At 43.0% G+C, this 25,507-nt stretch overlaps 2 protein-coding genes and 1 pseudogene across 2 annotated transcripts; 2 read left to right on the forward strand and 1 right to left on the reverse strand.

Moving 5' to 3' along the window:
• Positions 1-710: 710 nt before the first annotated feature.
• LOC146515994 (uncharacterized) lies at positions 711-4,889 on the reverse strand. Its single transcript, XM_085164972.1, has one exon. It carries the CDS (start codon positions 1,727-1,729, stop codon positions 713-715), a length of 1,017 nt encoding a protein of 338 aa, XP_085021098.1. The 5' UTR covers positions 1,730-4,889; the 3' UTR covers positions 711-712.
• Positions 4,890-7,093: 2,204 nt separating this feature from the next.
• Positions 7,094-10,292, forward strand: LOC146515995 (UDP-glucuronosyltransferase 2C1 pseudogene; annotated as a pseudogene).
• Positions 7,127-25,190, forward strand: LOC146515996 (fibroblast growth factor receptor 1-like). The gene is made up of 4 exons (XM_085164792.1): positions 7,127-7,231; positions 21,997-22,134; positions 22,546-22,651; positions 23,154-25,190. Exons 2-4 carry the CDS (start codon positions 22,103-22,105, stop codon positions 23,247-23,249), a joined length of 234 nt encoding a protein of 77 aa, XP_085020918.1. The 5' UTR covers positions 7,127-7,231; positions 21,997-22,102; the 3' UTR covers positions 23,250-25,190.
• Positions 25,191-25,507: the final 317 nt, after the last annotated feature.

Raw genomic sequence — 25,507 nt, forward strand, 5'->3', positions numbered from 1 at the left:
GTTGAGGTTGCAGGCAGTGGAGCCGGTGGTGGCTGAACGGTCTCGCCAGAACCGTCAGCAGACATGAGGATGTGCTGGCTGGTTCCTCCCGGACCCCCAGCTGACAAGGCAAGAGGCTGGACGGGCTCCTCGGGCCCTCCAGTTGACGAGGCCGCTGCAGGTGTGGATGACGGTGATGGCTGAACGGGCCCCTCGGACCCTCCAGCGGAGACAGGAGGCTGAACGAGCTGAACGGGCCCCTCGGATCCTCCAGCGGAGACAGGAGGCTGAACGAGCTGAACGGGCCGGGCCCCTCGGACCCTCCAGCAGAGACAGGAGGCTGAACGAGCTGAACGGGCCCCTCGGACCCTCCAGCGGAGACAGGAGGCTGAACAGGCCCCACGGACCCTCCAGAGGCTGAACGGGCCCCTCGGACCCTCCAGCGGAGACAGGAGGCTGAACGGGCTCACCAGAACACCCAGCAGACGAGGCGGGTGGCGGCGTGGGAGCCGCAGAGTGCTGGATGGACTCATCTGAGCTTCCAGCAGGGGCTGATGTAGAGCCAGAGGGTATTGGGACCCCTGGCTGAATGTTAAGCTGACTGAACTGCTACCGGGGACTGGGCTAATGGTTCAGGTGCGAGCTGAGCTACTGGAAACACGGGGAGCTGAGCTACTAGTGGAGGTGAAGTAGATAACTGCACGGGAAACTGAACTAGAGGTAGTAGTGACGGTTATGGTGCTGGTGGTTGAGTGGATGACTGGGCTAAGGGAGGCTGCACTGGGGACACTGGAGACTGCACTGGGGACACTGGAGACTGCACTGGGGAAAGCTGAGCTGCAGGGGACAGCACTGGGGAAAGCTGAGCTGCAGGAGACTGAACTGGAGACTGCAGTGACGGTTGTGGTGGAGGTGGAGGAGTGGCTGAATTGGGTGCGGGTCGGGCGGCTAATGGCTCAGCTACAGAGTGCCTTAATGGCAGGGCTATAGGTTGAATGACTGACTGAGTAGCAGCCTGAATGGCTGAGTGTAGTGATGGTTGTGGTGGAAGAGAAACGGGTGGTAGTGTGGATGATGGAGCTAAGGGCAACTGAGTGGCAGACCAAACTGAGGGAGACTGAAGTGCTACGGGGAACTGAACCGGTTGCGATGCAGGAGACTGAGCTCGGAACTGAATAGGCACATGAGCAAAGGACTGAACGGGTAATTGAGCTATGGATTGCACAAGTGGCCGAACTAAGGGTTGAATCGAACAATGAATAGCAGACTGGGCTAAAGGCAACGTAGGAGGCTGGAGTGATAGTTGAGGTGAAAATGGAGCTAGTGGCGGAGTAAACGACTGTGCTAGCGGGGACACAGGAGACGCAGTTAGCGGGGACACAGGAGACGGAGACTGAGCTCCAGGAGGCTGGGCAGCTAGGTGAGCTCCAGGAGGCTGGGCAGCTAAGTGAGCTCCAGGAGGCTGGGCAGCTAAGTGAGCTCCAGGAGGCTGGGCAGCTAAGTGAGCTCCAGGAGGCTGGGCAGCTAAGTGAGCTCCAGGAGGCTGGGCAGCTAAGTGAGCTCCAGGAGGCTGGGCAGCTAAGTGAGCTCCAGGAGGCTGGGCAGCTAAGTGAGCTCCAGGAGGCTGGGCAGCTAAGTGAGCTCCAGGAGGCTGGGCAGCTAAGTGAGCTCCAGGAGGCTGGGCAGCTTTTGGAAAAACAGTCTCTGAATTAATAATCTCTGACTTAACATCCGCTGAGCTAGCAGACATGGAGTTAATTAGTCCAGGCTCAAACGTAACAGGATTACCACAGTTCTTTGCATTGTTATGGCTAGGAGGAGCATGAGAAGAATAGTCTTTTAGGTTACCTAAATGGGAAATTTTGGTTTCAGACAAAACAGTCTTTTTCACCTCAGCCACAACTTAAGCAGACCTTGGGCCTTCAGACCCAGTAAACTGTACAGTTTCATTTACACTCGCCGCAGGCGTTTGCATTGGTGAAGTCCTGGGTTCTGGCGGTGGCATTTTTCGCTGCCTGTGCTGCCACCGCTTCTCCCTGGAGATGGGAGCGGAGATAGTGGTGGTTGCCGGTAATGGCAGAGAGGTTGAATCTGACTCCTCCTCCTCTGACCACATCGCTGCGAGGAAAGAGGCAGGTAAGCGGTGGTCAGAGCTGGACGTGGGGGGTGAAGAATTCCGCGGCAGTGGCGTGGAAACCCCCTTCCGCTTTAATGGCCGCTGCTGCATTGCAGAGGGCTCCACCTGACGCTGCAGCGGTGGTGGTTTCGGCACTGAATACCGGGAGCGGGCGAGAATGGCTAACTCTCGGGCTTGCAGTACCTCCCGGGCCTCGCGTATCATATTTATCGAGTCCATAAATCCTCTGAGTTGACCAAAGTGGGGGTTCCCCTCGAGGACGGCTTCAATGGCTTTGATTCCTACAGTTACGGCCCAACCATCATCAGTGTGGGAAATCCGCTCTACCAGACCCTGGATGTGGGCCAAATCGATTTCCCGGGCGGAGCCTGCTGAGTCCATGTCTGGTCCCGTCGTTCTGTCATGAAACGCTGTGTGGCAGGCAGGAGATGAGGACTCAAAGTGCAGGACTCACAGACTCAGGGGATGAACTCAAAATCACAGCTTTATTTGCTGGTCACAGAAAAACGAGCATACAAAGTAAACTAAGCTAAACTGGGAAACAAAGAACTAAAACTCACAGGGAGATCCACACAGCAAGAGGGACGACACGACACTGACTCAGAGAAACACAGGGTTTAAATACACTGGGAAGTAACGAGGGGAATGAGACACAGAAGGAGAGCACAGCTGGGAGAAATCAGAACTGACGAGACAGGGAGCAAAGTAGGAAACACTCACATGAGACACAGACCTTCAAAGTAAAACAGGAATTAGCACAGACGCAAACTAGACTAGGGGAGACAGAGCAACTAAGAAACACAGACAACACCACCAACAAAGAGACACAGAGGGCAGCTACTAAATACTCAGAGAACTAAACAGAATACAAGAAAACAGAACTAAGACACTACACCAAAGAATAAGCTGGGACAACAAAGAGAACTAAGAACATAATACAAAAAAACTCAGAGGCACAAGAAACTCAAAACACTGGGTCACTGACCTAGGACCGTGACAGGTTCGCCTATAAAGTGCTCTGTTGGGAAACAAGCTCCAGCAGCTCTGCGCTCGGGGAAAAACTATATTTACTTATTTATCTTTCTTTCTTGTTTCTTGAATTAGCAGCAGGTGTTAAACAACTGCTGACAGGTGAGGAGGAGGAGGATGCATGCAGGTAAACTGAAGGCCTGTTGAGCCGATCGCCGGTGTCGTGAGAAACACGTCAGCTCGTTCTTTATGTTACAGAAGCACAGAGACACAAGAGCAGGCGGAAAGAGACGATCGTTCGGTGAAAATGAGAATCTGCGAATGCAACATGTGGAACACAGAGAGTGGAATATCTAAACAAAGCCTGTGATTTGAAATGCATTCTGGGATACCAAGTCGACACAAGCAATCGATTATCTAGGATTGACCTGTCTTGCCTTACTTTGCACGGCAACCAATCAAATGTTAGAGAAGCTGCATGGCAGCGTTAACCCTGCCCCCTGAGTTTGACCTGACCTGAAGGAGTCAACTGTGCCAAAATGAATTAATTAAATACAGCATTAAATAATTATTTAGATGTGGCAATAATTAATTAAAATGTGAAATAAATAAATAAATAATTAAATGTGTCAATAATTAATTAAATGTGTCAATAATTAATTAATTACAGGTGTTGTAAATATTTATGTAATTAATTATTTCCGATTTTAATTAATTATTGCCAAATTTAATTAATTATTTAATGGTGTATTTAATTAATTCATTATGGCAGTCCTGGCGTTCCATAGTAAATTAGTTGTGTGAGATTATATGAATCACACATGGATTTGTGAGAGGCAGAGGACAACCAGTCGACCAGCACAATTTCATTAAAATCTAAAGTAGATAGTTTTTCACTAAGTGAAACTAAAGCACTACTAGCCGAGGGGGGTCTATAACAGCCCACAATGGTAATAAAATAGCCCTTGAAAAGTTGGAGCTTGAGGGCAAGAAGTTCAAACTGTTTACAAACAGATACCGATGAAACGACAGTAACATGGAATTTGTATTTTACAAGAATTGCAACACCGCCACCCTTTCTGGGGCGGTCGCAACGGAAAAGATTATAGCCAGTTATTGCAATGTCTTTGTCAGTAATCGATTTTGTAAGCCAGGTTTCTGATAATATAGGAATATCAGTATCTAACACTTTCATCCAAATTTTCACAAAATCAAGTTTGGGAAGAAGACTTCTGACATTTAAATGAGTGATACCAACCCTGTTCGAGTTTTAAAATCACAAGGAGTACTTACTTTGCAGTCTGGACCGGGATTAGGTTGCACATTTCCAGATAAAGAAGCAGAAGAACAATAAAACATTTTCTTTTCACAGATTTTTTTTGTAGGATTACAGACTGATTTCTCTTAGTGCCCAATCTCTTTGAGGGGTGAGAGAATTGGGAAATAAACCAGTGATATGGAATAAATAAATCAGTTGGAATGAGATCTCTGCTGATGATCACGTTTGAGAAGCTTCTAAAAGATGTAAAATCCCACCTTGTTCTCTTTGAGAGGAGTAACAAGTATGGTTTCTCTTGCTTCGCAGACTGTTCCTGCACCTCATGTAGACAAAAAGCTGTCAATAAAAGCAATAAAGGAAAAAAGGCTACTGAGGATAACATGCTGACTGACAGTCAGACAGGCTGGCTGGACCAGATAGCTGATGGTGGAGCCTGGCTGTGGCCTGTGGCTGATGGTGGAGCCTTGTTCTGGCCTGCTGGCTGATGGTAGAGTCTGGTTGTGGCCTGCTGGGTGGGCCTGCTAGCTGATGTTGGAGCCTGGCTGTGGATTGATGGTGGAGCCTGGCTGTGGCCTGCTGGCTGATGGTAGAGCCTGGTTGTGGCCTGCTGGCTGGGCCTGCTAGCTGATGGTGGAGGCTGGCTGTGGGTTTATGGTAGAGCCTGGTTGTGGCCTGCTGGCTGGACCTGCTAGCTGATGGTGGAGGCTGGCTGTGGCCTGGTGGCTGATGCTACGAGCGCTGCTAGGATCTTAAAACACTGGGGCTAAATCCAGACCTGAAATCTTTGGCGGTTTCACTCAGTAACAGCACTTTTTTAAATATTATTGACTATATGTTATAGTCACATTTATATAAAATGTCAAACATTATACGTTAGCTAAAGGTTGAAGTCACAGAATTATACTGAACAACAATGCAATTTGAGTTCTTCTTGTTTGTACTTTATATTTGATTTATTGTAAGGGAGTAAAACCTACAGAAAAAAATAGTAAAAATATGAATGAATCGCTGCTCTTACAGCTTTTATTGTGCCGTGATGTCTCCTTTGAAACTGTCCTCTTGCTCGTTTTTTGGATGCTCACCTCTTCTTCACCTTTCCTGTTCCTTTCACCAAACTGCTGCACTCTCATTCTCTGCTCTTGCCTCCTGTTCTGGTTACAATTAGAATGCAGTCAGCATGTGCCAAACAAACTCCCCCCAAATCGATCATGTTTGATATGATGATGACGTTTTTAACATCTTATTTATCAACTTATTTAATACATTATATCAATCAATTATTAAACAAATATCAGACTGTAGAAAAGCCAATAATAATGCACTGAGCAAGTTCATGCCATAAGAGCTAAATGTTCATCAAAGAAAATCCTGAATGCCTAATACAGGACAGGCCAACATTGAATGCAGCCACAGATGGACATCAGTCAGCTTTCTGCACTTTCCACCTGATCACATCTGTCCTGTTTGTTTCATTTATGATTACTTTTACATTTGCAGTTAAAATAACTTTAAATGGTAAATGGCCTGTATTTATATAGCGCTTTACTAGTCCCTAAGGACCCCAAAGCACTTTACATATCCAGTCATCCACCCATTCACACACTGGTGATGGCAAGCTACATTGTAGCCACAGCCACCCTGGGGCGCACTGACAGAGGCGAGGCTGCCAGACACTGGCGCCACCGGGCCCTCTGACCACCACCAGTAGGCAAACATGGGATTAGTATCTTGCCCAAGGACACAACGACTGACAAGCCGGGGCTCAAACCGGCAACCTTCCGATTACAAGGCGAACTCCCAACTCTTGAGCCACGATCGCCCCAAGTGACATAGTGCACACATTATTTCCTATGGACTGCTAGATTATCTTGGTTTATTTAAGTTAGTATTTTTAAAGGTGCAGTCAGTCATTTTTTAGGTTACCTGATAGAAAAAGGGATCTTGTACTGATAAATAAACACAGAATAGTGGATAAAAATGACACATTGTTAAATGTGTCATTGGTTTCCTCGTTCTTTAAGCATTACTCATCCTTAGTGTGTCATTTATAAATACCGATATACGTTCTTAGAAAGAACCACTTCTGAACCTGATCTCCTTACTCCAAGGAGCTTTTCTGAGTTATCATTGTGCCAGAGGAGGAGGGCATCCACTACTTCTTTCATTTCACCTGAGTTCACCTGTGGGAAAGCACAGCGCTGAATCCCCTGAATATTTCTTTGAATTCAGGAGGACTTGGGAACTAATCTTGAGTGATTACTGAATTATCTGACTAAAGCCAATGAACCAGAGAAATTCTAAACTCTTAAACATCCCAGAGATGTCTGAATTTATGTCTGCACCTTCACACTCCAGATATGAAGGATCATACCTACGTCAGCAGTGCTGTCAGTATCTTTTTTATTGATTAAATAAAAAATAAAATTAAGAAACTCTCAATTATGCAGTGAGACGCCTTCTTTTTTAAAACATGCAACCTACAGTTAGCTAATAAATTATCTGCACCAATGACAAAACGTGTACCAATTTCAAATATGTTATTATAAATATTTTTACAAATTCAAAAATGTCAGTGATGAAACAGAAAGTTGCTTAATAAATCATGAAAGTGCAAGAGCATATGTGGATGGCTTGTGATTGCATCACTCTCAGACCCTTCATTGACAAAGTAAAAAAAAAAAAGTAGTTTTAAATTTTCATAGTCCGTTTCCACCGTGAACATCTTTTTCATGTCAGTAAATTCATTTTTTTCTTCATTTCAGATGAGGGTGCTGTATTGCTGCACTGCTTTGCTGCTGCTCATTTTTATTCCCAGAGCCTGTGAAGGAGGTAACATCTTAGTGTTTCCTTCAGAAGGCAGCCACTGGGTAAATATGGATATTCTACTAAAGGCATTGCACTCTAGAGGACACAGCATAACAATTCTGTGTTCCAGTAAAAGCTGGTACATCAAGGATATTTCCTCTAGTTATAATATATTAACAGTTCCGGTGGAAAACCCTGTGACTCAGGAGATTGTGTCAAAAATGGTTGCTAAGCTCATAGAATCTGAACAAGGTGCTTTTTCCTTGTCAGGTTTTATCCACATGGGTGTAGGGCTGTTCAGCAAATTTGTTGACATTCACAGAACTATAGGTGAACTTGTAACAGCAATAGTAGATGACAAACAGTTGATGAGAAACTTAAATGAAAGCAAGTTTGACGTGATACTTGCTGACCCCTGCTGGTGGTGGAGTCATTCTGGCCAAATATCTCAACCTTCCTTTGGTTTATAATGTTCGCTGGGTAATAACTGCAGATGCTCATTTTTCCATAGCTCCGTCACCATTATCTTACATTCCTGTGACTGGAACAGGGAATACTGACAAGATGACCTTTTCTCAGAGAGTTACAAACATGGTTTTACACATCATAACTCAACAAATAAACAACCTGGTGGCTAAACTAGTATACCAGAAAATAACTGACAAATATCTTGGGCCTGGTTATGATTTTAATGAGTTAATGTTTGATGCAGACATTTGGCTGATGAGAGTGGACTTTGTGTTTGAGTACCCACGGCCCACAATGCCTAATGTTGTTTATATCGGAGGGTTCCAGTGCAAACCTGCTAAACCTCTGCCTCAGCACTTGGAGGACTTTGTGCAGAGTTCTGGAGACCATGGCTTCATCCTCATGTCTTTGGGGACTTTTGTGACTGAACTTCCTTCTGACATGGCAAATGAGATCGCTGCAGCTTTTGCTAAACTACCACAGAAAGTGATCTGGAAGTATAAAGGTGACAGACCAACCACTCTGGGCAATAACACTTTACTGGTGGACTGGATACCACAGAATGACCTTTTAGGACATCCAAAAATAAAACTGTTTGTGGCACATGGAGGAACAAATGGAGTCCAAGAAGCCCTGTATCACGGAGACCCAGTTGTGGGTATACCTGTGTTTTTTGACCAACATGACAACCTGCTACGTCTGAAAAAGAGGGGAGGAGCTAAGATACTTACATTAACTACAGTGGACAAAGACAACAACTTCCTGAAGGCCATAGAGGAAGTCCTGAATGATCCCTCGTACAGGACAAACATGCAGAGACTTTCCAGGCTACACAGAGATAAGCCAGTAAAGCCACTGGATAACGCCCTCTTCTGGATAGAGTTTGTCATGAGGCACAAAGAAGCAGCTCACCTGAAAGCGGAGTCCTACAGAATGCCCTGGTATTCCTACCACTCTGTAGATGTAGTTTTGTTCCTGGCTGGAGCTATGCTGCTTGTGCTTTTAACCACTTTCTACCTTATTAGGTGTATATACACTGGGATGTGCAAATATAAATTGAAACGTGAGTAATGGAGGATTTCAGTAATGCAGCATTTTGACAAAAACCCCATTGTATTTCTATTGTATTTTATTGAGATTTTATTCAGAATTATATTTTCTTAAAATATTTCTGAATCCATATTGTGATTTCATAATAATGAGCACAAATAAAACACTTGAAATGACTTTCCAACCACAAGATTTACTTATTTGGTAATAAATACTTACTAAAAGGAAGCCAGTGCCCTCAGCTTTGCATGTGCCTGCATGTGAGTGGGATCACTGACTGCTGATGCGGATGGTGCATAAAAGTCAGCAACACTCTGCTGACTAAGTAACTGCAGGTTTCCAAACCTCCTCTGACATTAGTATGAGCACAAAACTGTAAGCTGGAATGGGTTTCATGGCTGAGAAGCTCCTGTAAATATAATATGTAAGCAGCCTGGTAATTTTTCCATATAATATATAACACAAAAGGTGGAGCTGGGAAGGAGGTGGGGTGTAAAGTGAATTCCACATATGCCAGCAACTCTAGGCAGAGTAAAGCAGTTTAAATAGTGTAAAGTGTGTACTCTGCATGAGATTTCGCAATGAGATAAACAGAAGGATATTTCCTGGGTCATCAGCTACCATGTAATGGACTTGATATCAGCTATTTTCATCTTACCCAGTGACAGGTGTGATTCTAGGTTCAAGCTTTTAGGGGGGCTCAGCTCACAATCATAATGTCATACATGCCTTGTAATTGATATTAAGGGAATATGCTGATTGAAAACTGAAAAGTAACATTTAAAATTGTATAACCATAATAATGTTACCTTCCAAAGCAACCTAATTAGATGGATGGCCTATTGTAGTTTCTAAGAATAATTCTGAGTGAATAATCAGATATTCCAATCTATTCCATCAGTTTTAGTGTGGAGCCTTTAGTTATCAAACCCAAGGCAAAGGCTCAGTTGTGAAAGAAGTTAAATCAAAATTTGTGGCAAAGCAGACAAGAATAAAAACATGCACAACACTATTTCAGTCTCTTAATCACACAGTTCACCAACTCATCAAGCACTTCAAGTAGCATTATTCAGCACAAACACTGGAAAATCACCCTGCCAATCCATAGACCTGTACATGAAGCAAACTGGTAATAGAGTTGTTTTCATATTAAAATTTTTGAATTCATAAAACACCCTGTCTTTATTATGCAGAGGCATCACAGAGCATCATGTACACCAATGTCACGAGTGGAGAAAAGATTCTGTCACATCAATATAGTGGCAGCCACTGTGTTCAAGCCATGTTTAGAGTGGTAGTGTGGTGGATTGTTGTATGATATGTATACCTATATAACTACATACACTATATATCTATCTGTACTCAACATACAGTGGCTTGCAAAAGTATTCGGCCCCCTTCAACTTTTCCACATTTTGTCACATTACAGCCACAAACATGAATTTTATTGGAATTCCACGTGAAAGACCAACACAAAGTGGTGCACACGTGAGAAGTGGAATGAAAATCATACATGATTCCAAAATTTTTTACAAATAAATAACTGAAAAGTGGGGTGTGTGTAATTATTCAGCCCCCTGAGTCAATACTTTGTAGAACCACCCTTTGCCGAAATTACTGCTGCCAGTCTTTTAGGGTCTGTCTCTACCAGCTTTGCACAGAGACTGAAATTCTTCCCATTCTTCTTTGCAAAACAGCTCCAGCTCAGTCAGATTAGATGGACAGCGTTTGTAAACAGCAGTTTTCAGATCTTGCCACAGATTCTCGATTGGATTTAGATCTGGACTTTGACTGGGCCATTCTAACACATGGATATGTTTTGTTTTAAACCATCCCATTGTTGCCCTGGCTTTATGTTTAGGGTCGTCGTCCTGCTGGAAGGTGAACCTCCGCCCCAGTCTCAAGTCTTTTGCAGACTCCAAGAGGTTTTCTTCCAAGACTGCCCTGTATTTGGCTCCATCCATCTTCCCATCAACTCTGACCAGCTTCCCTGTCCCTGCTGAAGAGAAGCACCCCCAGAGCATGATGCTGCCACCACCATATCTGACAGCGGGGATGGTGTGTTCAGAGTGATGTGCAGTGTTAGTTTTCCGCCACACATAGCGTTTTACATTTTGGCCAAAAAGTTCCATTTTGGTCTCATCTGAGCAGAGCACCTTCTTCCACATGTTTGCTGCGTCCCCCACATGGCTTGTGGCAAACTGCAAACAGGACCTCTTATGGTTTTCTGTTAACAATGGCTTTCTTCTTGCCACTCTTCCATAAAGGCCAACTTTGTGCAGTGCACGACTAATAGTTGTCCTATGGACAGATTCCCCCACCTGAGCTGTAGATCTCTGCAGCTCGTCCAGAGTCACCATGGGCCTCTTGGCTGCATTTCTGATCAGCTCCTTGTTGGGCCTGTGAGTTTAGGTGGACGGCCTTGTCTTGGTAGGTTTACAGTTTTGCTATACTCCTTCATTTTCTGAATGATCGCTTGAACAGTGCTCCTCGGGATGTTCAGGGCTTGGGAAATCTTTTTGTAGCCTAAACCTGCTTTAAATTTCTCAATAACTTTATCCCTGACCTGTCTGGTGTCTAAATCCAATCGAGAATTTGTGGCAAGATCTGAAAACTGCTGTTCACAAACGCTGTCCATCTAATCTGACTGAGCTGGAGCTGTTTTGCAAAGAAGAATGGGCAAGAATTTCAGTCGCTAGATGTGCAAGATAGAGACAAACACTAAAAGACTGGCAGCTGTAATTGCAGCAAAAGGTGGTTCTACAAAGTATTGACTCAGGGGGCTGAATAATTACGCACATCCCACTTTTCAGTTATTAATTTGTAAAAAATGTTTTGTATCATGTATGATTTTCGTTCCACTTCTCACGTGTACACCACTTTGTGTTGGTCTTTCACGTGGAATTCACAAAAAATTGATTCATGTTTGTGGCTGTAATGTGACAAAATGTGGAAAAAGTTAAAGGGGGACGAATATTTTTCCAAGCCACTGTTTATTCTGTAACTTTCACATAGAGTCTTATCACGAGGTGTTTTGCCCTCACACACACACAATAAATGTTTTTCATGCAGCACATTCAGAAATATGTCTCTTAGAAAATAGTAACATGGTAAGACATAATGAAATCACTGTACTTATGTGATCATACACACACACACACACACACACAGACTATCAACATACACTGGAGTCTTTATTATTATGTAAAGCATTTAACCCATATATTTAATGTAGTTAGGTCAAGTATTATTCAGATGTATATCATAAAATTATCACAAAAAACTATGCTATTTGCTGTACTAATGTGTGAACGTTGACCTATTGTCAGAAGGCAAAGCAAAGGGTTAATCTAAGGGTGTCCTTTTGGGCAGGGCCCTCAACCAGCATCCTGGCCGGACTCTGGCCCGTACTTGCGCCTGCACCTGCTGTTTTTGGGCGTGTTGGAAGGTTTCTCAGCAGCAGGGAGGTGGGACAATTGGTTTCTTCAAAAAAGGACATGGGCAAGACCTCTGGGCTTTATCCTGCCGTTTGTCCGTTGGGGTTGGTCCTAACCTCCATGCGCTTACGGCAAACACCCTAGGGGAGCTTTGCTTTTCCTTCTGTTTTGCTGAGCTTCACTGTTCAATAAGACGGCTGGCATAGAACTTTGTTCCTCTACTGTGATTTTTCTGTTTTTGACTTTAATTGGAATTGAGAAGCTGAAATCCACCTAATTCTTATCTAAGGAATTACTCACACTTACGACCACCACATTATGAATACTGTAAAATGCTACCAATCATATCAATATTTCCTGTTTAGAATGTTGACTAACATCTTTTAAGTGTGCTACTGAAAAGCACACAAAGCAATCATGAAATACATGGAAAATTACTTTGTGAAAAATACAGGGTTTTTTTCAGCCAGCTTCACTATTTGCTCACTTGTTATTCCTGTTCTTGTACAACCCTCAGTCCTCTTTCTCTGTCTCCATCCTCCTCAGTCAACTTGAATTGCAGTTGCTGAAAAATAACAAAAATATAATCTTATAATAATTATTATAAGAGCTGGCCTGGGGTTTGTGAAATTACCATCAATGAATGTGGGTTAAACAGAAGCTACAGTTTTAGAATTTTTTGATAATTTATGACTACATGTCCACTCTTGTTTCTTTTTCTTCTCTCTCTTTGCTGTCTTCATCCTGCTTTCTCCCTTTCTCTCCCTCTCTATCCTCCTCTCTCAAGATTTAAATATTACAATGAATATAAGTTATAAACTGATCCATATCAGTCTATAGCTATGTTCAAACTGAATATAAGCTGCTGCAGGAAATAGACAGGTACAACTAATTAGTAGAGATGGACCGATCCGATATTACCTATCGGTATCGGTCCGATACTGACCCAAATTACTGGATCGGATATCGGTGAGAAATAAAAAAAAATGTAATCCGATCCATTAAATATCAAAAAGCACCTCACAAAACTTGCTACACGGCGTAACTCGGCTCATAACCGTAGCACGTCGCAGCAGTATGCATCACGTAGCTACGCTATGTGATGCATACTGCTGCTGAAATGCTGCTGCTGATACTGCATACGGTCGCAGCAGTATGCATCACGTAGCTGCTGAAATGCTGCTGCTGAAATGCTACCAAACCAGCATTTCATCTCCGAGGAAGTTTTCCCAGAGAGAAGTACAGCAAGGGTGTAAGTTCATCTCTGAATGTTTGTAAAGCATTCCCACGTTAAGCTAAACAACCGAGCGACTGCCTCTTCAATCCTGAAACTGATCAATGATCAGGTGATTGGCTTTTCTGTCGCGAGTCCGTCTCTTTTCTTTGTTTATCGCCCACTTTGCACCAGAAAGAGGAAACCAGCGGCTGAACAACAGCAGCACTATTAAGCTTGATAAGCAGTTGTTAGAATTTATTTAATATTACTTTCTACACCAGGATCTTTTTCTAAGCAGCTGACGGCTGGTAACTGTGCAGGGGCGGATCTAGCAAAGTTTAGCCAGGGGGGCCGATAGGGCATGAACAGGGGAAAGGGGGCACAAAGACATACTTTTCTTTCTTATTCTCATTTAAAATGTCGAGCTTTTAATAAATAATTATCTGACTCTTACACCCAAAGTTTTAATCTGATGTAAAATATATAGAAGTCCATTACTGTATATATGTCTGTGAAGGTTCTCAGGTTCTTAACAGTTAATAATATACCCTAGTAAGCTATAGTACTTTTTCCTTTGGGAAAGTACCATCTGTGAATTCTGCAATTCTGTTTAAGAAAGATGTTAAATCTATTTAATTATTCTTGAAAAATAATTTATTTCTGTGCATTTTTCTCCCTGCATCAAATTAAATTTGATTACATCATTTAAGCATCATGAGGTGGAGGGTGGGGGGTGGTTCCCTGTCTTACTTTTGTAATGATTTCAAAATGCTCTAAAAGGAAAAATTCTTGTTTCCACAGGATAATTTCACTTTAGATCAACAGAATCCAACCTCGTGTTGTTACCATGTCAGTTTCAAGTCATTCTGATTTTGCTTTCCAAAATAAAGGCCTTTTTAAATTGCCCATATACGACCTACTCTTTTAACAATTTCAAAATGCTCTAAAATGGAAAATTCCTGTTTCCACATGATAATTTCACTTTAGAATTATTCTGAACTGTTTTTTTTATTCTTTCTGTTATCCACATATATGTTTTGATCTGCAATGGTATTAGTTTGAATGACATCTCCAAGACCCTTTAATTTGTAATTTTCTTTTTTGTTTTTTCTTTTTACTTTGTTTGTCAAGTATTCACCACATTTAAAACACACAAAAAAAGACAATAGTTAACTTTAAAATTAGTACAGAGGTGGAGAATAAACTCAACCGTGGTGTTATCTTATGTAGTCAGAGAGATTATTGAATGTTTGGGTGGATGTATTTTCCTCTGTGGTAGGTTAGGATGTACGCCCGCTACCCCAGACTCTGTGGGGCTTGGTGGTGGTGCTAATGTAGGCCCCTGTCCGGATGGGCCTTTGTGGGTAATGTAACCCATTGTTACGGGTAATGACATTCTCAACAGGAAGAACTATCAGCTGCCACTTCTCTGACACCAGACATCTCCTCGCAGGAGGATGGACAGCTGTCTCCTGTGCAGGTCAGTCTGTCTGTACTATCATAATTTCTCTTTAACATTTCCATGTAATTACACTAAAGTTACACCCCTCAACTCATGTAATAGCAACCAGAAGAACTATCAACTGCCGCTTTCCTGACACCGGACATCTCCTCGCAGGAGGATGGACAGCTGTCTCCTGAGCAGGTCAGTCATTAAAAATGCTTTCAAATAAGTTGTGATTGGTGCTAGTATCATTGTTTAAATGACCATGTTATATTACATAAAAATATTTGTAAAAACAGAATATACAATTAAATAAATTAAAAATAAAGAATTTTATCAAATGTTGTAACATAGAATGCAATTTCTATTTAATGACACTTCTCAAAATGAATTTTTGCTATATATTCCGACATTAAAAACACTGGCTGTTAATATACTTAAAATACACGAGTATTTCAAGTATATTTACAGATATTACAGTAGTTATGTAACATGGAACAAAACTTTTTCTCACAAAATGAATTTTTCCTCTTTTGTAGCCTAACAGCAACTCATCTGATGATGGATTCCTAAGAATCAGGGTCCCACTTGAACCAACTTTTTTTTTTCTTGAAAAGGAAAGAATGGGCTAATCTAAAAAATAAGAGATCCCAAAGAAGATACAAGGGACTACAGTGGACAAATCTGATTTCAGACAGACTACGGACAGTGTTTCCATATTGTTCCTTTGCTTTCAAAAGGCACAGAGTCAAGGCTTTGGACTCAGTAAGAAAGGGCCCTTTCTTCTGGTGTCTGGGTTACTGCAGTTTCGAGGATTGTCCAGTCACTGTCAATGTCACTGTAGATAAAGAAGACAATCTAAAGGCGAAAGTCAATTTTCAAGATCTCGAGTGTGTGCACAACCACTATGAACTGAAAAGAAGACCAGTAAGAGCTCATAAGAGAGATACAATTGGCCATGAATTGGAAAAACAATTACTTAGAGCCATGTATCTGGAAAAAATGAGCAAAATGGATGATGATGTTGTGCAATCGGGGTGTAGAGATGAAGTTCCAACTCCTCAAGTGTTGAGAAACATAGCATTGGAAATCCGAAAGAAAAGTCGTCTTCATCATAATGAGATTATGAGTCTCCAGTTAATGGTGGCAAACAAGAAGAACAACCCAGAGGATGTATTGCAGAAAGTGATGTTACATCCAAAAGGTGTTTTTTTATGGTCTTCCAAGAGCATTGAAATTTTCCAGAGCCGCTGTCGGGAGGACATAGTTTATTTGGATGCTACAGGAAGTATCATGAAAAAAAAAGAAAGGGTTTGCCTCCTTTCTGTGTTTACGAACTTGTAGTAAGGAATCCACGGAAAACATCCTCTCCCCTACCAGTGGCTACATATTTAACATGTGACCATACTACTGCCTCAGTCACATATTTTCTGGAAGCATTTCTGACTGATGTTGCAAGGGCCTTTGGGCGCAAAGCCATGCGTTCACCTGTAATGCTTATGTGTGATGGATCTATGGTCCTAATGCAAGCTATCTGTTTAGCTTGCATTACATAACTGCATTACATACATTATTTGTATGTAATGCAGTTACATACTGCATTACATAACTTGCATTACATAACTAAGGCATCTTCACAGATGCCTTAGTTATGTTATGAAGAATGCCAAGGAGATCTGTAAAAAGTAGTAAGTGTAGTCGTTTTAATACAGTATGTCTGTGAAGGTTCTCAGTCATCCAGGTCATCGTAGTCAAAGGAGCTTGCAAAGAAAAGCGTCTGGACTTCTTTAAGTTAATTGAAGACATTTCACCTCTCATCCGAGAGGCTTCTTCAGTTCTAAGGTCAATTGGTGGAGAGTCCCAGATATAAACCTGGTGGGAGTTTCCCCCCACAGAGGGACAAAAGGACCCCCTGATGATCCTCTAATCGCCTGAGCCAAGGTGTGGAACTGGGTGTGGGTCCCAATCAGCCAGAGTTTCGGGTGAGTTCATTGTGCAACCTGGCCCCACCTTGTCATGCGAATTCCTGAGGTCAGATGGCCCAGGGTGTGAGTGGGCGTTAAGGCGTCTGGGAAGGGATCTCAAAACTGGATTATAGATGGCAGAGAGTTGGTGTCGTAAACCACCGCCTCTGTTCAAAGATGGTCGCTCACAGTGGACATAGATGCTTCTTTCACTCCTCTTTCAAACCATCTGTCCTCTCTGTCCAAAATGTGAACATTGGCATCCTTGAAAGAGTGACCTTTATCCTTAAGATGCAGATGGACAGCTGAGTCTTGTCCTGTGGAGGTGGCTCTTCTGTGTTGTGCCATGCGCTTGTGAAGTGGCTGTTTGGTCTCTCCAATGTAGAGGTCTGGGCATTCCTCACTGCACTGTACGGCATACACCACATTGTTAAGTCTGTGTTTTGGCGTTTTGTCTTTCGGGTGAACCAGTTTTTGTCTGAGTGTGTTGCTGGGTCTGAAGTACACCAGGATGTCATGCTTGGAGAAAACCCTCCTGAGTTTCTCTGATACACCGGCTACATAGGGGATGACAATGTTGTTGCGTCTGTCCTTCTTATCCTCCCTCGCTGGTGTCTAATCTTCTTTTCTGTGCCTCTTTGCTGACTTTAAGAACGCCCATTTAGGATAGCCGCACGTTTTGAGTGCTTCCTTTACATGTGTGTGTTCCTTCTTTGTTCCTTCAGGCTTAGAGGGAACATGTTCTGCCCGGTGGTGTAGGGTCCTAATTACTCCAAGTTTGTGTTCCAGAGGGTGATGGGAGTCAAACAGGAGGTACTGGTCCGTGTGTGTGAGCTTCCGGTAAACTTCGATGTTGAGGTTGCCATTCTCTTCAATGTGCACAGCGCAGTCCAGGAAAGGCAAACAGTCGTCCTTTGTGTCTTCCCTGGTGAACTTGATGTTTTTATCCACAGCGTTGATGTGCGCAGTGAAGGATTCCACTTCTTGTGTCTTGATTTTGACCCAGGTGTCGTCTACATATCTGTACCAGTGGCTGGGTACTCTTCCTTTGAAAGAGCCAAGAGCCTTCCTTTCCACTTCCTCCATGTAAAGGTTGGCTACAATAGGTGACACGGGGGAGCCCATGGCACAGCCATGTTTTTGTCTGTAATAGCCTTCGTTGTATTTGAAATATGTAGTGGTGAGGCAGAGGTCTAACAGTGTGCAAATCTGATCGGGTGTGAAGTTGGTCCTGTCCTCCAAGGAGTTGTCTTCTTGTAGTCGTTTTCTGACAGTCTCCACTGCCTCCGTGGTGGGTATGCACGTGAAGAGAGAGACTACATCAAAGGACACTATGGTTTCATCTGGATCCAGGGTAAGTTTCTGGACCTTGTCAGTGAAGTCGGTGGAGTTCTTGATGTGGTGTGGGGTGTTCCCCCACGAGAGGAGCAATACTGTTTTAATACAGTATTCACTTGTTTGTTTGTTTTTTATTGTGACATGGCATTTCATTTTTCAATTTGGGAAAACTGTTTATTACTGTTTTGGAAACACTTAAAGATAATTTCTTCTTAAACTGCAGTGCACCAAAGAACTACCATCTTGCAATGCACACTGTTGGAGTCTTCACTACTGCAACTTCCTTAAAAGACCTCAATGACATGGTTCGAAGTGCTGCAGTTGTTTTTGGGAGTCCTTGTAGTGGTGAGAATGTCGAAAAATATTTTCACAACCTGCAGTTATGGATGCAGAAAGCCAATGTTGATGTTGATGGCAATGCCAGAAACTCAAAAGCTGATGAGGACCTAAAGGTAAACTGAAGTCAATTTTTATTAAAGCTAAAGGCTACACTTTTGCCTCTTATACTTCTTTTTAAATACTTTGGAATAGCCTAATAATCACAAGTCACAAGTAATTTGAAATGTTTTATACAGGTTTGATTCAGCTGGCGCCAGTGGGATAGCCGCATGAGTGAAGATGGTGAATGTTTGGTTTAGTGCGAACAACTGCATCCAATTTTTGCAGTTGGTATAATGTCCATCACTGGTCACCAATTATCTCAGTTCCCATTGTTCTTCTCCAAGATCTTATCCATACTGCGTTCAAAACACAGTCTGAGTACTCACAGCCCTGCCAATCGTCTATCAAGTTGGCCAGCCTTATGGGATTTTGAACAGCTGTAGCAGCTTCTTGTTCTTCGATAAGCCAGGTCCAAGCCAGCTCCAATCAGCCCAAACTCTGTTATCGTGGTTCCTAATACATAGGTAGATGTCGTTCAATGTCCTCCATCGAGTGTCGTCAGACACGCGATGCAACCGACCATCGAGTATCCGGCAGCAAACGTCTCCGCAGGACAATTGGATCAAATCTATATTTCTTTAGGCTTTAGAGGACAAGACTGAGAAACTCTTTGAGGGTTAGAGTTAGATGAGACTAGACAAACACATAGAAGCAGCAGGGAAGCCAAAGGAGGGAGAGGGGGAAAGATGCGTCCGCCTCCTCCGAGAGCCAAAATAGATGAAATTTATGTCTGCAATTTAAAATGTAGTCAGAGGAAGCACTGCAGCGATTTGGCTCAGTTCCTATTTACTTTGTACCATTTCTTCACTAGTGTGAGAACCTGATATGTCTATACACCTTTCTCATCACATCACTGCACTGTGAGTCATATGCAGCAATGATTGTAAATAATGCGGACATTCTCATTTGAAGGATAATCCTATTCAATAAAAGTCACTGCTTTCTAATGTATCCTGCCATCTTTACTGCATATGTAACAAAAGTAAACATAAGATGTGAAATTTTAAACATGACTTGAACTTGGACTGTTCACGGTGAATTGTGGAATTGCTGTTGATGGCAAATTTGAGGAAAATAGTTTTAGGCAAGAATATCTTTAGGCATGAAGTTTTTCTTCAGCTGACTTGTTAAAACACAAACAACTACAGGGTGCTAACATACACTCAGTGTTTAACAACCATTTTAATTCATCTAATCCTAGTTTGTTCACTATATAAACTAAATTTCTTTATAATCAAAGCACTTACAGAGTAGGTGGCATAGATTGTGATCATGACATTAAACCAATTCCACCACATTAAGGGTTCAACTGTTTTACAACTGCTGCATCGCTTTGCTGTTTCAGAATACCAGTACGAACAAGAAGCTACTGATTCTTCACCTCCATGGTAATAAACTCAATTTATGGATAGTGAATGTGGCTCCAAATCTACGACAAGGCTGACTACAAATATGTGGTGTCACTCTCAGGCTGCGTGGATCAATAAAGACAAGACTTCAAACAGCCTAAATCAATGACTGTGTGATCAGCAAATTCATCATCTCTCAGAGCTTCTTCTGCACTGTCACCAGCATCCTGCTCGGGTGAAAAACAAGCAGGAGAATCTTCTGGAGTCTACATTCATCACTGATGATTTATTGGTAACCTGGGAATGTGCTCAGTCATAAATGATGTAGTAAAAAGTTGGTGTTTAGTATATGAGAAAAACCTAGAGCTCATTCATTATCAGTGTCAGTAGAAAAGATACTTACACCTAAATACTAGGGGTGCAACGATACACAATATTCACGGTTCGGTTCGATACTTTGGTGTCACGGTTCGATATTTTTTCGATACAAAACAATGTTCATGCTTTTTTAATGTCATTTATTAAAATTATAAATAGATATTTTAACTCAAAAGTACAGTTTTTAAATTTAATGTTGCTGAAACAACAAAGTAATGAAAAAATAAATGTATCTGATTGAGAAATCACTCATCTTTGGAAAAGAGAGTTTATTACAGAGAAATGTCTCTTTCCAAAATAAAAGCTATACTATACGCTTCTTCTGGGCTATATTCTAAGCAGCATATTAAACATATCAGGTCCCCATAAGGAGAATCATGTGCTAACGGCTGTCTAAATGACTCGGGTAAAGTTTGTAGCACGCGTGCTTGTTGTTTTTGTCTGCTTCCACTTGTCTTTGCACGAGGATGATGTCGGAGTAAATGTGCAGTCATATTCGTTGTGTTCCCACTAGTGCTGTCAGCGTTAATCTGAAATGACGTTAACACCACAACACGGCAAATCTCCGTTAACGAGCTACAGCTGATCACCCCGTGCGTGGGGCTGGACGGCCAACACGTTAACGAGCTAACTGCGCTAACACACTAGTTCCCACCATGTAATTGAGCATTGCTGTCACATCCAACATACTGTTTTACTTTAGTCCATGACGCGCTTACCTTCAGGGTCATACTTCACATGAAAACCAAAATAGTTCCAAACGCTTAGATATTCTTTGTCTGTCTGAAGTACTGTGACCTCTGACCTTTGTGCCGGGTGTGTGTGAGGGGTTTCCTTCCAGCAGCATTGTGTTTGCAGTGTTTTCACGTACAGCTGTGAAGTAGCTCTACACGCACTGCAGCCTGCACAGCTCTGCACAGCTCTGCTCAGTGCTGCTCATGTGACCGCAGGGTGACTAATCACAGCAGAGCAGGGAGGAGCGGGCAGAGAGAAGCAGTGGCTGCAGACACGCCTGTTGTCTGATGAATGGGTACAACACTGAACAAACTTAAGCACTGATCTGATGCCAATACCTGTGTTGCCACCGATACTGTCGATATTTAATCAGTCCGCCCGCCCCTACAGCCCGGCGTGTCCTGAGTCTGCACTGGGTCTCCTCCGATTAGACTTGAAACTCATCATGAGGAGGCGTCCTGTTCAGATGCTGAACCTGCCTCCTTTTTATGTGGAGGAGCAAATCTGCTCTGAGCTCCTCCTGAACTCCCGTCCCTGAAGCCCCTCTGGAAGCTCATTCCCACGCTCGTGCTCACGGGTGAGGGCAGGAACGTAGAACGAGCTGTAAATCTGCAACTTCGCCCTCAAAGCTCGACACAAATGTCTGTCAATAACCCGCTCCGCTCTCCTCCGACTCGTGAAACTCATCCCAGCCTGGAGTGGACCTCCACCCTGTTCCTACTCCACCCCAGCAGAAGGTGACGTTAAAGCAGCAAGTAGCTGTTTGACAGCTCCGATCTATGGAGTGTGAAATTAGACGCTGGCGCTAAAGATCATGGGTTAATGTTTACATGTTTGATGGTTCAGATGTTGTCTTCAGCTGAAGCAGAGAGATAGAAATAGTGATATAGAGAAATAGTTAGCTATTTAATATTTCAATTATTAATAAATGAGGATTTTTACGAGTTATTTTCATGTGACAGTTGGAAGCAAATTACAGAGCTGCTCGTTTACCTCTGTGTTCACAGCTGGTCCTTCGGGGTCCTGCTGTGGGAGATCTTCACCCTCGGGGGGTCTCCGTACCCCGGCGTCCCTGTCGAGGAGCTCTTCAAGCTGCTGAAGGAGGGACACCGCATGGAGAAACCATCGGCGTGCCCTCAGGAGCTGTGAGTACATCATCACATCAAACGCTTCAGTCTGACACTTAAGCAGAGGAGCCGGTCATTCCTGGAAAACTCAGCAGAAGAGACAGCTTCATTAAATGCCAATATCTGAAAACATGAGACCTGGAGGATGAGCCGACTTTAAAAATCCAACATTTACGACTTTTATGCTCTAAATTCACTTGAAATTAGTCAAACAAGTATCTCCAGACAGCTGCAGCTAACAAACCTTCTGCCAAATCTGAAGGTTGCTTGTGTAGTCGCACGTGACTGCATGTAAATAAGGAAACGCAAAGTCAGAGACACAGCTGCAAACATCTGTGATCAAAAGAGGATATTTTGTTTTATTTGGTATTGTGTTCATTGATGTGTTGATCCGACCTGCGCAGTAAAGCGTGTGTTGCATGGTCTCAGGTATCTGATGATGCGGGAGTGCTGGCATGCTGTCCCGTCCTGCAGGCCGACCTTCCAGCAGCTGGTCGAGGATTTGGATCTAACTGTCTCCATCATGGCCAACCAGGTGACTTGTCGTTTCTTTGTTAAGGAGTAAAACCTTCAAATATCCTCCACTTCAGCTGTTTCTCTTCAGTTGGTCCCTCTCGTTCCTCTTTAAACATTTAACTGATGGGTGGAGCACTCGCTAACCATCAGGAAGACTGAGACAGTTATTTTATTATTTCTGTAAATTTAAAGTTATCTGTGAGCTGCTGTGAAATTTATACCACAGTCTGTGTTGGTTTTCTCTCATCTTAGTTGCAGTTGGCTAACGCAGAGCTGTGTGACTGCCTCAGTGCTGAAGCCTCTGCTGGACGTCAGAGGAACTGCAGCTTTGCTTTGACCTTTCAAAAACGTGGGGTCATGATTGTATTCATTTATTTGAAGCGGCATGGGTCTCTTGGCAAGAGAGCATTGATGTGACGTTGAGCAAAGAAAAGTTAGAAGCGAGTTTTGGTGTCATGTGACAGAGCTAAAGTCTCCAGAGCTTCCACTTCCTGTTCTAACGTGTGATTCTGCCTCTGCAGGAGTACCTGGACCTGGCCGTCCCTCTGATCCAGTACACTCCGGTCCAGTACTCCCCGGTCAGTGCCTATTCAGCTTACTCCTCCATCTCCACATAATCCTCCCGGGAGCCAGTCTCCTTCCTGAATCCTCTTCCTCCCATTTCCTGCACAGCAGTAGCGGCGGCGGCCCTGGGACAAGCTGCTTGGCTGCGGCCTGATGTGAAGAACAGCTGGACTGAGCTGAGATCAGGAAACAGCACGGACTGACGAGACGTCCTCAGTGTGAATATTGTACATAAAGTTTGTCTCATCTGAGAAACGGGACATGAAAGGGTCAAGGTGGGAGCGAGAGTCTGTATAAATGTATAAATGTGTAAAACTCAAATCTCCCTGATGCTCCTGAATGCCTCGTTTATGGATTTTCTTTCTTAGATCTGTAAAATAACTGATTAACATATTAAAATACCAGAGTTTTTAATGCTTTGTGGATTAAATGTGAGTTATTCTTTTGAATAACTTCATGAGCAGCTGTTTGTTTCTTCAGAAAGTGAAACGATGAGTCTAAGGAAGCACGGACATTAGAAAATGTCTCTGATGATTGATGTTTTTTCTAGTCTTTGTTTTTCGTCATAATAACTAAGGTCAGCTTTAGTTTGAGCTGTAATAACTTTGATCACATCATCCTGGTGCAGACGAGAGGATCGGTTGCAAGCGCGTTCATAAATGGTTTCTTATAAAGTTCTGTCTAAATATATATTTGAATGATATTGGGTTTGAGATGGCGTGGCGCAGAAGGACGGCCTCAGAAGTGGAGGCCCCATTGATGAGAGAGAGTCTTCATCATGGCTCACACAAACATGGCATTTTGCTCCCACAGAGAGGAAACATGATGGTGTTTCAGGTGCGTGTCTGTCTGCTTCAGCCTGTCTTTCCTGTTTCCTGCGCTAATACCATCAGTTTCCCCTCAGGCTTCCATGAATGTCTAAATCCTCTCCAGAGGGAGCTCTGCTGGTAAGATGTGATGATTGCAGCACAGGGAACATTTCAGATTTAGTTATTCACATTTGTGCTCAGCTTAGCTTAGCTTAGCATAACTGATCAGCAGGTAAAAAAGTAAGAGGAAATCTCATTTCAACAGGTCTATTTTATTTTTGTGGGACTAAAGTTATCTGTAATTCATAAACAGTTATTGCAATCTTCTTGTACTTCCTCTGGTGTCCAGCACTGAGTGGTTTCCATACACTCCCATGTTAAACCTTTACAGTACAAATAAACAAGTTTACACATTTACACTTTTACAATACACAAACTGCTTGGTCTCTGTTGATATTTTTTAAATAATTTCCTCTTCATGGGGAGTTTGCATTGTTAGGGGCGTGGCCTTTTTGACTGATGGGTGGATGGTGACACAGCCGGCTGTAGCTGCTAGCTGTCTGCTAACTTCACCTGAACTGGACCACTGGACCGTGTTTGTGCTGTTGGAGCATTTTTAATGACATCATCTGATCGATAATATGGCTGCTGTGAGGTACTAACAGACTGTCCAAGAAGGCGGAACTCCAGGTTTGCTGAGTAACATCTGGGGATTTTGATTGGATGTCACACTGATTAGCAGGTATTTATGTGTGTGTGATACACCTGTACAGTCTGTGGATTCAGTTTGTGTATGAAGATGAAAAGAGGTGGTGAACTTATGAAAGTGATCCTTTTCTTTGATCAGATGAGGAGATGGTCATGGTCATGCTTAAAGAGCTTATCTCAGGTGTGTGTAAGTGTGTCAATGATGGTGAGGTTACAAATACTGGGCTAAGATGAAGGTGGTGTAGGGTTTGCTTTAGTAAAGGCAACATTAGATCCTCTAATCATGCCTCAGTTTGTTCTTCATGTTCTGTATCATTGATCTGACCTTGCAACGTTAAATATAACAGAGTAAAACTCTGACCTTAAACTTCATTCACCTCACCTGTTCTCTTGGGGTCTAACCCTCTCGTTTCACTTGTGCAGAGGCAGAAACTTTGGTAGCGCTGTGTTTCTGGTTCCAGGAAAAGCCTGATTGAGGCTAATCATCCAGACTAGTGAGCTGAAGACCCATCGTTACTTTCAGTGACAGATGGCTGAGGGTTGCTCACATTACACCTGCAGGAGTGTGGATGTGACTCTGGGTTACCTGTGAACGAAGGTGCTTTCATGTGGTGTCAGAAAAATCAGGAAAACCAACATTTCACTGGGAAACAGTGATGAAGGACACCATAAACCATAAAGAGCAAAACATTCTCTGTGATTCAGAGTTTAACTGTATCTTCAACAGATGAAGATGTGATCAGCACCAGCCCTGTGGGCTTAGCAGGCCACAAAGTACAGCTTTGATATCCATC

This window comes from Neolamprologus multifasciatus, chromosome 7 (genome assembly GCF_963576455.1).
Source record: "Neolamprologus multifasciatus chromosome 7, fNeoMul1.2, whole genome shotgun sequence".
In the NCBI taxonomy this organism is placed as follows: Eukaryota; Metazoa; Chordata; class Actinopteri; order Cichliformes; family Cichlidae; genus Neolamprologus; species Neolamprologus multifasciatus.

Bases quoted from the DNA above. Each gene is read 5' to 3' on its own strand.
- LOC146515994 (XM_085164972.1), bottom strand. From the start codon at position 1,729: ATGTCTGCTAGCTCAGCGGATGTTAAGTCAGAGATTATTAATTCAGAG.
- LOC146515996 (XM_085164792.1), top strand. From the start codon at position 22,103: ATGGAGAAACCATCGGCGTGCCCTCAGGAGCT. The intron at 22,135-22,545 runs GTGAGTACATCA...GCATGGTCTCAG, and splicing joins TCGGCGTGCCCTCAGGAGCT to GTATCTGATGATGCGGGAGT. The intron at 22,652-23,153 runs GTGACTTGTCGT...CTGCCTCTGCAG, and splicing joins TCTCCATCATGGCCAACCAG to GAGTACCTGGACCTGGCCGT.